At 42.9% G+C, this 13,132-nt stretch overlaps 2 protein-coding genes across 2 annotated transcripts; one reads left to right on the forward strand and one right to left on the reverse strand.

Moving 5' to 3' along the window:
* Positions 1 to 1,261: 1,261 nt before the first annotated feature.
* Positions 1,262 to 9,481, reverse strand: LOC135915497 (gamma-aminobutyric acid receptor-associated protein). Its single transcript, XM_065448599.1, has 3 exons — positions 9,264 to 9,481; positions 3,903 to 4,100; positions 1,262 to 1,982 (listed from the first exon to the last, which is right to left on the reverse strand). Exons 1-3 carry the CDS (start codon positions 9,351 to 9,353, stop codon positions 1,917 to 1,919), a joined length of 354 nt encoding a protein of 117 aa, XP_065304671.1. The 5' UTR covers positions 9,354 to 9,481; the 3' UTR covers positions 1,262 to 1,916.
* A 156-nt stretch (positions 9,482 to 9,637) lies between these two features.
* Positions 9,638 to 12,604, forward strand: LOC135915496 (uncharacterized). Its single transcript, XM_065448598.1, has 6 exons — positions 9,638 to 10,142; positions 10,239 to 10,304; positions 10,383 to 10,468; positions 11,085 to 11,202; positions 11,295 to 11,353; positions 12,297 to 12,604. Exons 1-6 carry the CDS (start codon positions 9,945 to 9,947, stop codon positions 12,400 to 12,402), a joined length of 633 nt encoding a protein of 210 aa, XP_065304670.1. The 5' UTR covers positions 9,638 to 9,944; the 3' UTR covers positions 12,403 to 12,604.
* Positions 12,605 to 13,132: the final 528 nt, after the last annotated feature.

A 13,132-nucleotide genomic window follows, 5' to 3' on the forward strand; every position in this document is an offset into this window, starting at 1 on the left:
CTAAAACCTTAAAAGAGTCAATAAAGTTTTCCATTCCATTCCATTCGCATCTTTTTTTGCTTTGTTAGACCCCTGCATCATCATTGCTCGATTTGACCTTTGTCACGAGACCTCTAGTATGAAAAAAATTAATATTACAGAAATACTGAAAAAGTAATTATTGACCTGGATACTACTAATGGTTCGTTTAACATGCTAAACTTCGGCTGAAATCAGCCTAGAACATTCATTCTTGCAGCACTTCAAAGTCTGACCATTTATTATCACTCTGTATGCCAGCCACCTTCGCACCAAAATATTTTAGAAAGGTCACATAGATTGAAGAGCAAATGGGGGTAGCAGGTATTTTAGCTGACATGATGAAGACAAAAGCAGCTGGGCAGATTATTTAATGCATAGGGCAAATAACCAGCAGAGTTACAGATGGGGACCAAAAGAAGGGAAGTGCAATCGAGGACAACAGAGAACTGGGAGGCAAGATGAAATTAGGAAATTTGCAGGTTTGGGTAATCTTGTGCTACACGGATAAAAGATCACTGGGAAAGGCCTTTGTCCTGCAGAGGATAGAAATATGACAATTTTCTTTTTCTCAGCTTCCAATTTTACATGCAACGGTATGTTGTGAAAGACAAGCCAGGCTAGGAACCATCGCTGCAGATTGTCTTGCATTGATAAAGGATTAACCATTCAATGTCATCTTGCATGCCTATATGGCACAGGTACATTAAGCTGGTGGTGTACATGCAAATTGTGGTGTTTGAAAATAGCAAGACTCGTCAGTGGCTTTTGCAACCATGCACGTTGCAAGAGTTCCATCACTTGGTGGTTTTCACATACAATGTGGCAACTTATGCCAGCCTTGCATGGCTTGTACGATTGACAAAGTGACAAGTATTTCGCTCACAAACATAGGAGAGGAAATGTGATTATTTCCATAATTTATCAAACTTCTATTGCAAGCTTGTTCAACTACTGGGCTGCTTGTAAATGAGAAAAATGAGACAGCATACTTCCCGTTAGTCTTGCAAAGGGCGTGTGAAGAAGCTATCGTATTTACAGACGGATTTCCATGGCAGCTACGTCTCAATATTCGTAGTAAGCCTGCATATTTGGCTGCAATTGAATATTCAAAGGAATAAATGTCGCACTGCTAGGACCACGTACTCAGACTTGAAGCGGAAGTATTAGACTCGCATTAGAAATTCCAGATGTTCGTGCACCCCTGCTATTCCAGAATACACAAGAATGTTTCACACGTTGGTGAGGCTTTTATTACTTTATTTTGAGTATATAATACAGAATTTACAGTGCGAAATAAAGAGAGGAAATGAAAAGCATCGGGTCACAATCCAGCAAAATAAATAACTTCATTCTCTTGTGTTCACATATTTTCCTCGCCATGCAGAGCGCAGACAGCAAGTGCAACAGAGAATACAAAAGCAGAAACCTCTAATGTAAGACAAGAAAAAAAAAGTACTGCATTGGGACGCTTTGGCAAACAAAGAGATGGCTCCACTGTCCTTAAATGGATAACAGGGTCTAGATTTACTCTTCAATAGCAAAAAGGTGGGAGGAAACTTGTCCTTCACAGGTTGACAACAAGGTCTAGATTTATTCTCTTCTTCACTGGCAAAAACCTGGGAGGAAACCTGTCCTTCACTGGGTGACAACAGGATCTAGATTTTTTTTCGTTTCTTCACTGAAAAACGGGGGAAACAGAAAAGAGGAAAGCTTCTAAAAAAGAAAGGCCGCAGCTCAACAAGACACAAAATACATAAAGTGCATACGCCAAAACGATCTCCGTGCACAAAAACCGCTGTGACTTAGGTTCTTGGCATCCATCTTCATTCCTGCCGTTCTTTTTTTTTATTACATATAAAAGAATTTTGTTAAAAAATAAAGCCGCTCTCGGGGTCTCAGACACCATAGACATCTTCATCACTGTAGGCTATGTATAGGAAGAAGTCCTCCTCATGGTGTTCCTGCAACAATAAGAAGTAAATTTCACATGTAATTTGACCTCTAGTAAAAAGTACTGCTAGGTGCGCACAATGTTTAAAAGCCATCATTTCACAATGCCAAACAGGGGCTGTTTCAACATCAACCCGCACCGTTAAGCTTTTGCTAAGGAAAAGGGGAAATGAAAGTGTGAAGAAAAAAAGACAACTTGTGACCGGTGGGAGTGGAATTCACGACCTCCGCACAACAAGTGCAGTGCTCTGCCTATTGAGTTATGGCAGCAGTTGTCCCCTGATCCACTCACTTGGATATCTGTGCATGTGCACTACGCCTAACCTTGAGAGTGTTGGTCGGTGCAACTCATAATCATGGCAGCGGAGGTGGCACATTTTTTTTTTGCAATCGTAGGCATTATATAGTATGTGAACTAAGAGCAGGCAACTGGCAAACGAACCCTCACATTCTATTTCATGGTATCAAAGACCACCAAGTTCGAGACACTCTCTTTAAGATATGAGCAAGGAAAATGAGGGGAAAGCAGCCATTGCCTTATTTTTTTTTTACCATATTGTACACGGTGCTTTTTCAGTGCTATGTACTTAGGGCTTGCCTATTAGCAGCAGCACAAAATGTGCTGCACAATAGTGGCAAAAAGCACAAGGCCAGTATTCTCCGATTCTTTTGAACTTTTTTCATTGTGCGATTCATACTGGGCACAAGATGGAGGCATAGACACTATGGTGTGGTAACTTAAACACTTTATTTTCCAGAAGTTCAAGCACCTGCATGCCATGCACATATGCGTGCCACTTCTGCGAAACTGTAGCGCTACTCTCTGTAGAATCGCCATGTCTTCTACACCAAGTAGATCACAAACGTTGCTCTTACACTTCGCAACTCCTTCTATTAGTGTCTGCCTTTATTTTTATTTTTATAGTGTGCCTAGTCATAATCACACAAACAAAGCTGTCCAGTACATCCACACTTTTGACAATGTACACAAAGATACACCTGCCATGGTGACTCTTTGGTTGCAGACTGCCCTCCCTTGGTACTAAATGCTCTCAAAGTATATTTACCAACGTGCCCAACACACAGCCCACACTCTGGACTGATCACTGGTATCAAAGGGCATAAACAAACAAATAAGTTTCGTGTGCATATCTTTTTACTCGTGATAGTGTATTTATTGATTGGACCAATTATTTCAAGATTTGTTGGTATGAAGCATCTAGGCACAGCGTTTCAATGTTCAACTCTGCTTTACCAAATATTCTATAGAACTGATTTTCTTTATCGAGAACAATCAATAAGCGAAATTCCTTCTCTGACGTCGTTGCACCATCTACACGGGTTGACACACTCATAAATGGCATGAGTGACATGTTTCCCTGTAATATATATATATATATATTTCTGGTGTCTTCTTTTGTTTGTATTGTCATGTGTTTCACAACTATAAAGTTATTGCAAACACATTTTGAAATCATAGGCTGTTGATTTATTAATTTCCCTTATGCTACTGTATAACTGATTGTTCTTCGCATTTTCTGATGTCATTTAATATGGACACTACCTGTTGCTGTAAATACTGCCTTGTAGAGGGGGTCATGGGCCTAGTCAAGCTGTCGAGACAGCTTTTAGCTTTTGACCCTTTACAAAACCCATTATTTCTGGGAAAACAAAATTGAATTGAACTATTACAGACTGATTCTTGGGGCAGCTGCTACTGTTTTCTTGGTTTTGTTGTGTTTTTGTCCCGGTACATGCTTTGTCAGGCAACTAGATAAGACCTAACCTCATGAGTTAGTTTTTTTTTTTTTTGTGCTGTTGTCATGGAACACACGCATTCTTATACACTCCTTTAAAAGGGGCTAACACTAATAGTACATAAATAACAAACATTCAAGAGTGAATGTGGTCTGCACACTTCTATGACGCACCTGGTAAAGGGAGCCCATGGTGGCGCTGGTGGGGGGAATGACATTGTTGACAATGAAGAAGAGCGCATCCTCTGGCCGCAGGTGGATCCGCTTGCGGATCAGGAAGTAGAACTGTCCCACCGTCAGGTCAGAGGGAACCAGGTACTTTTTCTTGTCCAGGTCGCCAATGCGTGCCTTAGGAGCTTTCTCCACTATCACCTGCACGCAACCAAGATGAGAAGGTTGCAGCGATGCAAATAAACATACGTACATGACTGCCTAGACACCTCTTAATTGGAATGAAACTGGCAGCAATCTTTTTTTTTTTTTCAGAGCTAGTGGTGGCTACCTTCAGAAACGAGATTTGTAGACTCGGCAAATTTGCTGAAATTGCACAGAACACTACTTGTGTTTCTAGCCCGTGCACAAGTACCTTTTTTGTGTACGAATCCCTAAACATGCATGCATAATTGCACCGAGCCCGACTTGCAAAGACAAGCTCAAACCAAAATCTTATCCAGGCCATGCCAACATTTACAAAAGAATACTTGAAAAGAGTATTACTACTCCAGAAACGCAAACATACATCAATATGTCTATCACCCAATACTTCTCCTGCTGTGAAATAAAGGTTTTGAGCAGCAAGACCGAGATGCAGTGCTAGGATTTTCTTGTACGTCCCTGTGCTGCCTCAGCTCTTTGTGGTAACTGACGTTTATCTGACTGCCTGCTAAGCCCACCACCACCACCACGCACATGACTGCCTAGACACTAAAAGTGTTGATACCAGTCACTCAGGAGTCGTGTGTTCGCATGCCACAGCTGCAGCCATGTCACATATCCGCACAAAGGGAAGGATTACATTAACAGGATTTATATATAACGAGGTCCAAGAAACTTAATTCTCACAAAGCAACAAGCTAGGGTGGCTGTTCCAGATATCTTGCGCTCATGCTTAGCTGCCTATGATAACGGCTGGCATGGTAGTGATATTGGACCACTGCTCTGCTCAAGTGTTCACACACACGACAGTGACAACCTAAGAGTGCACGGGTAAACTGCACCACTGGCAACACAAAGAGAACTTGCATACACGTGCCAGACGACCATTGTTTGCTCATTTCCATGACAGACTTTCAATATAGGCATCTATGGGGAACTAAATTCTAGCGTGCAAAGGCATAAATGGCAGGTTCAGAACAGTTTTATGAGGGAGTTGGTACTGAATTGTTAGGTTGCCACCGAGTATAGGTTTATAAACACAAACGAACTGGGCTTGTATATAACACAATCCCCTTTTGCTCAATTCATTGCTTCTTTAGAACTGCATCCAGACAAAGTATTGTGGTAAATTATAAATATCAAATTCTTCTTGTCCACAGAAGTTAAAGCGACCGTGAAACAATTGTAATAGTTATGCATGAGCACATTAATTCAGTACGGGATGTCACTGTAAACATCAAGAGCCCCATTTCATACGTCCCACATAATTTAGCCTCCGTATCTGTATTAATCAGAGATGCATCTCAACGTGTTTTCTACCACTCTTGCCCATTCTACATAGAATAGGAAATTTATCTCATTGGCTTACTGTATCCTCCCAAAACCTGAAGACAGCTTGGGCACGTAATCACTTTTCAAGTTCGCTCTTATTACTCACTGCTATGTTGCCAGCATAAAAAAGCCATTCCCCCCCCCTAAATGCCACTGTTAGATAACAGAAACAGGAGCTCCATGTACATGGACAAAGTTGCAGTCTCTTTGTATATGATATGGTAAAATCTGCTTTTGTTAGCACATGCTTCTCAACCACAGAATACTTTCAGTAAAAAATGTTAAGCATGAATTAGCCGTAATATTACTTAAGGTAACACATAGTCCTCCCCCAGTAAATATTTTTTCTGAGGCTACTTTGGTTAACTTGAACTGCACAAGATTTGCAGCTAACAACAATTTCTTATTGTCACTAATACATACTAATTATGGAAAACCATCTGGATATTTTGCAGCATTATCTACTTGGAACAGCTTCCCACTAGATGTCAAGCGCTCCTTGTCTTTAGGTTTCAAGGAAACATTATTCACTTTTCTACTATATAGCCAAAATAATCCACATACCTAAGCTATTTGCATCACTCCTGCTCATTTCCCTTCCGTTTTTCCTTTTTTTTTCTTTTCTGTAGCCTTTATAAATATTTTTGGTCTGTTCTGTTGCGAATGCCTTAAATGCCTTAAACTGTTTTTATTGTACGACTAGCTTTTGACTTTATATTATTTTGCAGTTTGTAGTACATTTATTTTGTATAATCTTCCAATAAGTGACTAGTGTATTGCTGTTTTATGCTTTGTGTTTCCTCTAATGTATATATTTTCTGACAGGAGGTCCCCTTTCAGCCACATGCTCTGGGAGCTCCTGCATAATTGTGTGAGCAAGTATATTTACTTATTAAAGAAATCAACTGAAACTGAAAAAAAAGGGTATCAAGATTCAAAATAGTGTGGCGGTTTGCTATGTTGCAGCCTGAATTTCACATATTTTATCAGTATTTAAAAAACTTTTTGTGGTTATTATTTTTTTTTTCATGTGTACCGACACGATGACCTATCATATCAAATTAGTGTCGAATTTTCTGAAAAGCTGGGGGCAAGACCATGCTTGGACTACTTTCACAGTTTCGTAGGTATCTAGCATCGTATACTGGTTGAACTGTTACGTAATCACTTCCCCGTTAATTTTTAAAAGTTATTTAGAGCAATGTTCAATATAATGTACAAGAAAGTCACAGGAGCATGTAACGTCACCATTTTCTTCTTAACCCATTCAGGTCCAATGATTCCTATCGGAATTTTAACGCTTTACAGTAATTATCTGACACAGAGAAAGACAAAACACCAAAGATAACCTAAGCCCCTCCAGTCAGGATGTACATTTGTGTACGCCACCCATATTTGTTATTTCTGCGCAGTAGTGGCAAGGAATGAACCACAAACATTAAGCTTAGGATAAAGTGAGCATTATGCATGCCTAAAGTACCTCGATTTTGCATCTGAGCAAAATCATCGCTAAAGATAACCATATTAGAAGGTACTATTGTGTTAGACAGGACATTTGATGTGGAGAGTTTCAGTAGCAACTGTTTGCTAATAATGTTTGCAGCCATTAATTATTTTGCACATGTAATATGAGTCTGTGAATAAATTCATCTTATAAAGAAACGTAGCATGACTTGCTGTAGAATAAATAGATTTAATGATTCTGTGATCACCGCAACTCGCTATAAAATGCACGAAGAGTCATTTCACCACCTTTACTTGCTTTCGATAGTTATAGTTCTCCCCGATATTTCTGAAATGTGTATGTGTTGCATCACACTGAGGTTCTGTGCACCGAGGTCTGTGTGGTATCCTAGGAGCATGCTGCCTAAGGCATATAATTTGCCTTGGGTGGCACTAAATGGTCTTCAAATATTTTGTTGCTATACATCACACTGTTGTGATTGTGAATTAAGAAATTTAATGAACCATAAACTACATCCAATGCATTAATTTGTTGGCAATTCACAAGAAAAAGTCCTTGTTACGTTGCCACAAAACAGCATTAGGTTTCTTTATTGTTGTGCTTCTTTTGTCATTCAGATGCACCAAATATAACTTTTGTGAGATAAAATTCCGACCAGACAGCGTCAATAGAATATGTCTACTACTAATCTTTTCACATGCAAAAATGGAAACATTACAGCAATAGACATGGAAGATTCATAAGAGCAGTGGAGCGCTTCCACCTAAGAATGCTGACTGTCTGCTGTGGCTGCTGTCTGTACACATGCATTTCTGCATGAGGAAAATTTGGAATGATGAGTTAACCTCAAAGGATGGGCTGTATGGAAGATTGGCTGAACAGCAATGAAGAATGAATGGGAGCTGATGCGAAAAAATTATTGCAAAGATTAACAGTAGCCCAAACACTACTCCAATCAGTGCTCCAATCTGTTAGAAAAGAATTGGGCCACTGGGTGAGGAAAAAGAATATGCCTGGTGCCCGTATGCCCGTCACGCCGTGGGTTGCCAGCACTCTACTCTTTATTTCTGTCTCAGACACTGCAGAGCTATTGTATCTTTGCACACTACAGGTGTATAAAGAGCATGCGCTGCATGAACTGCACACTGTAGATGATGATAGGCTGCACGCAAATTTCACTTTCAGGCCACAATCACTACAGTAATGAGTAGGGAAAAGAAAGCTCTGGAATGGAAAGAAACCTAGCAGAAGGTATTGCACAGGATAACTGAGGTTAGACAACCCTCGTCTTCACCAAACAACAAGACAAAGTGCTTTGTCTTGTTAAGTCGTTCTTTTTTGTGTGTATTTCTTGATATAAAGTCGGCGCATTCTCAAAATCAACATGAACAAACCAAACCCACCTAGTGTTCTGTTTTGCAATTGCAGAAACGTGACCAATACGGTGTGACGTTTGCGTACGTCTGTGACGTAGATTTGCTGTCGGTGAGACTGGCTGCTGTTATCAGACTTTTCAACCCACCAAAAAAGCTATTCCCGTGTGTGGTATTGACAAATGAGCCACCGGCTTTTTGTTGTCTTTGACACTTCAGGCTTACGCGTTTGGGGTTATGCCCCGCACACAGCAAGCACACCATTATGAAATGCCTTTTCAACAATGTGACCAGAATTTTTGATGTGACCAGCAAGACGCCTTCTTAAGGAACAGGTTCAGCTTGAAAAGGTTCAACATTCAGTTTTCTATTTTATTTTACGAAAGAGGGTCGACTTCAGTAGCTTTGTCATGCTCTTGCATCATACGGTCAGGATTGCCGCGCACCGCAAGATCTGCCTCGATGCACAGTATCCTTTGAAAAGCGTCACAAATGCAACATTCGATCCTCGAAAGTCACCAAAACAAACGTATGACGACACGTGCAAAGACCTGTGACGATTGCAAGATGTGCAACGAAGCAATTAGGCGAACGACGCCCAAAAAGTGCTAGTCACTGGTAACACCAGATATCACCAAACTTGGAGAAGCGGTCGCCAGCGTAAACCCACAGGCACCGTCTGCAGAAGTGCGACCAGCTGATACGATGACTCATCGCGGTGTGCTCATGAGCTGCCCCAGCAACGCGCTTTCGGCTATCGTGCCCTTTACATAAAGTTGGCGCAGCGCACGCCACCGTTAGACGCCGCGCGATAACACTCAGCTGCACCACGCCGCCTTATCAAACCTCGTGATCAGCGCCGATCCAGTGCCCAGTGTGACATAAGGAGACTGACGTGTATAGGCCTAAGCTAAAACACAAGAGACAGAAGGCCCCCCTCCTCGTATTACTGCAAGGTCACTGCGCACTAGCGACGTTCAGAGTACTTACGGGGACTCGGTCAGGATACTTCCTGCGAATCTTGTCACCCTCGGACCGCCTCTTCTCGAACGGGTGCTCCTCCTTGTACAGAAACTTCATGGCGCCTCAATACAAGCGAAACACGACGCGAGAGGGATATAAATCTACGCGCACCGAGCTACGACTCCGAACCACCGAGCAGCGATGGAAAATGGCGACGACTGTTTGTAAATAGTCCCCTCTTTTCCGTCCGCCGACGCGCGCCAGCGCGAGACAAGAATTAGTCCCCTGACAATCCTCGCTTCAAATCTGAGACTTTTTAAGTGTCAATTCTGGGCTGTAGCATCACGCGTAAAATTTCCTTGTTTTATCCAACGCTCGCACGAAGCGATCGGTTCCAAATTCGCGTAAGCGCCGATTACATTGAGTAGGTTCGCGCGTAGGGATATACAACATGACGTCACGCACCTTCTGTGACGCAACTGACGCACGAGATCGTTCCCACCGTTCCCACGCCTGCAACCTGGCTGGCCTGGCAGGCTCGTTTGCAGGCGCTTGTTGAGTGCCGAAATCAGCTGAATGCACGTTGCAATGGTGGCACGTAGCCGTGGTAGCCGCAATACCCCCCGTTTCTGAAGGCCCTCTCCGTGTCACGTCCCCGTATGCGACGAACGCTGATCTCAAGCCTGCGAATTTCGGAGCCGCGAAAATATGGGCGACCTCAACAGACAGCTGAAAGACTACCTCAGCCGCAACGAGGCGAAAAAAGAGAGCTCAATATTCGCGAGCACCGAATCTCTCAAAAAGTTGCTCAGCCCCAGCAGCAGTAGCTCCGAGCCATCCTGTAACGGTTCCGGCACCAACAGCTGGTTTTCTGATGCCGCTAACGACTCCTGTTTACCTAGCCTGGTACGCCTGCAGAGTGTTTTTTCTTCACTCATCTGATGCTCCCTCAGTGATCGTAACTGTGTATGAACAATGTTTTTAAATCTTCACTGCTCGCAGACTAGGAAACAGCGCATTGTCGGCTTCGCCGGAACGTTGCTGATGGGCTGCTTCTGTATGATTTTGGTACGACCATATAAACTTTGAAACTCCTTATCAGCCTAGGTAACCATCTCCTGGTTGATCGTTGTCCTTTTCTTTCAGGCAGGACTTTATATTCCTGTACTAGTCTTCAAGGCACGGAAGTTCGCCTTGCTTTACACGCTAGGAAGCCTTTTCATAATAAGCAGGTGAGGGTACGACTTCGTTTCATTGGCATACATGCCACCCACTGAAGTCGCTGAAGTGTGGAGCGCGTTGTAGCTGTGAGCAACCCAACGTCGCAGAGCTCAAACAAGGCACATATCAATGTGTCGGCCCTTGAGAATAATTCTCTGGCGCCGAAAGTATAAGTCAGTGATGCATAATGTCAAGAGTAACGCAAGCTGCAATGTGCCACGATGTTCGAGCCAAGCAGTTGCAGTGGGAATTTAAGAAAAAATGAAAATTTCGCGAGTAATCATTGGCACGGGGGATGCGAGAAAAACGCCGTCAGAAACAATTGGCATGGAGAATTTGCATCTTGCAAGAAATCAAATACAGCGCAGTAAGTGCCCCCCCCCCCCCCCCACCGCCCCCATATGTTTGCAAACACCAAGGCCCGGATGTTTTTAAAAAAAAGAAGGCTTAAAACATCTCTTACAAAAGTAGCCCTCTCTGTTGAAAACCGGTGACGAATCCTCTATAGTGTGTCAATTCCAATAATAGAATGGGGGAGAGGGGGTCGCCAGATGTACGCTAACCATCATGACAAGTGGACTATGAAAGTACTTTTGCAAACTTTTTTTCTTTTTCTCTCCGACGCAGTTTTGCCCTGCTACGAGGCCCAATGAACCACATAAAGCAACTGTTGTCGCTGAAGCAGCTTCCATTTACAACTGCCTACTTTGGAACCACTTTTGCCACACTCTACTTTGCATTGGTGGTGCGTAAAAATGTATCCGTCAACTTGCTGAAAAGAGCATTGGCATTGCTGAAATTTCGTCCATCCACCAACATTCTTGCTTCACCTTGCAGGTCAAAAGCACTCCGCTTACTGTGCTCTTCACAATATGCCAGTGTGCCACCATCATTTGGTAAGTGGCGTCTGGCATCTGCATCAAGTACACCAGCAAAGTTAATACTGCAGGGCAGACAATTGAATCCATTGTCACAAGTACCAGTTATGTATGTTGTAGTTGACTATTTGAAGTAGCAGTTGGGTGTGCCATTTGAAGTTCTTTTAAACAAGGTGGACCACCGATTTACCCATCCTGTACAGTCGAACTGCAATGTCATCAACTTGGACATCACAAAGTAAATCTAATATTGCCGATACTAGCATATTACGATTATCAGATATGACGAAGGTATTTTAGTGTCCGATACAACTTTTTTTATAACGAAGTTCGACTGTACTAGTTAGGTTATGTCCCAACTGAAACTAGACCCATATTCCACCTCGCATCGTTCGCAGCACTATGGAAACTGCAGGACTCTAACGAATAGGAAGGCTGAATGCCCCTCAAGATGCGTCCATCTGTGCTGCATGGTCTGCTCGGCAGCTGCTCATTTCGTGGTATATGACATGCAGGCGCAAAGGTCCCAACACGTCGCATATCGCTGTACTGTATCATGTACAAAGCAAAAACAACTCTGATCCTGCCATTCATTAGACAGTTACGTTCTGAACTTTATTTAATTGCGCAATGATATTGCCTGTGTACTCCTAGTAACTTCAGCAGCACTGCAAACGACTTGAGGGATGGTGTATAGTTAACTTCAGTTCATTAGGAGAGGCCTTCATTCTGCGGTGGGCATCATTAGGCTGATGGTTATGAGAACTACCAGTATACGCCATTCATAATGTGCAGTAATCTATTCCCCAGATAATTCATGGAACATTGTGTGAGCAGTTGTGTACATTTTCCTTACAAACAATAAGCTTGAGCAAGGCAGATTGGTTGTTTGTTGGATGAAACACTAGTAGCACCTGTGTAGTCAAACTGCAGCGCTGTGTTGTCCCTCTCGGCATTGCAGGTTCGTCCTCGCGTCAATCCCGGGAGGAGAGACTGGACTCAAGTTCTTTTCTCGTGTATTCACCGGTGTGGTGACGCGAACTGCAAGCAAGACGCTACCTGTTTGACCGTGTTCCGTAGATTTGGTGCGGCCTGCATCCAGCAGGCCCGCAAAAATTGTGTCGTTGCATACCACTCTTTTGTATCTTGTACATATAACATTTTAAAAATTGCCACCCAACCGTTGCTGGGTTAATTATACCAGTCGCATTACAATTGTACAGAACGACAATGAAATAAAATGTACGTACTTGGGTATTTTCCTCCAAAGCCATGGCGCCACATAATTTGTGTGTCCGGAGAGAAAATAGAAAAACATACCTGGAAAAGATCTAAGCAAGATGCTAATCAACATGACACGAACAGAACACAACTTTCAGCGTGCAGATCACAACAGAGCAGGTAGACGGGAAGATCGCAATGGCTACATGCTGCATGTAGGTGATGGCAGCTCGCCAGGCACGAGACAAGGAACTTCATTGACTGCAACTATTCACTAGGCAAACTATTGCCTATAGAACTCCATGCAGCAGCGTGAAAGCTGTGAGCTGCATCAGCCAAATGGAAGGGCTCCCTTTATTGTCTGCCCCTGTTAGTGCTACACACGATGCAGACTGAATGGAAGCTTCACAAAAGGGCTAGTAGTACACAATGGGCAAGCCCTTCTCTGGAATATGCAGCAGTCTCTCATTACCAGCTGGCTGATACGAGCCCCAGCCTTAGCTGTACTGCAGGGAGCTCACGAGACAGATAGCAATGGCAGCGATACCAACACCACTGTTAACCGTCGGATCACTG

Source organism: Dermacentor albipictus, chromosome 2, assembly GCF_038994185.2.
Source record: "Dermacentor albipictus isolate Rhodes 1998 colony chromosome 2, USDA_Dalb.pri_finalv2, whole genome shotgun sequence".
Classification (NCBI taxonomy): Eukaryota; Metazoa; Arthropoda; class Arachnida; order Ixodida; family Ixodidae; genus Dermacentor; species Dermacentor albipictus.

Bases quoted from the DNA above. Each gene is read 5' to 3' on its own strand.
- LOC135915497 (XM_065448599.1), bottom strand. From the start codon at position 9,353: ATGAAGTTTCTGTACAAGGAGGAGCACCCGTTCGAGAAGAGGCGGTCC. The intron at 4,101-9,263 runs GTAAGTACTCTG...GGTTGCGTGCAG, and splicing joins AGTATCCTGACCGAGTCCCC to GTGATAGTGGAGAAAGCTCC. The intron at 1,983-3,902 runs GTGCGTCATAGA...TTATTGTTGCAG, and splicing joins CCATGGGCTCCCTTTACCAG to GAACACCATGAGGAGGACTT.
- LOC135915496 (XM_065448598.1), top strand. From the start codon at position 9,945: ATGGGCGACCTCAACAGACAGCTGAAAGACTACCTCAGCCGCAACGAG. The intron at 10,305-10,382 runs GTACGACCATAT...CTTTTCTTTCAG, and splicing joins GCTGCTTCTGTATGATTTTG to GCAGGACTTTATATTCCTGT. The intron at 11,203-11,294 runs GTGCGTAAAAAT...TTCACCTTGCAG, and splicing joins CACTCTACTTTGCATTGGTG to GTCAAAAGCACTCCGCTTAC.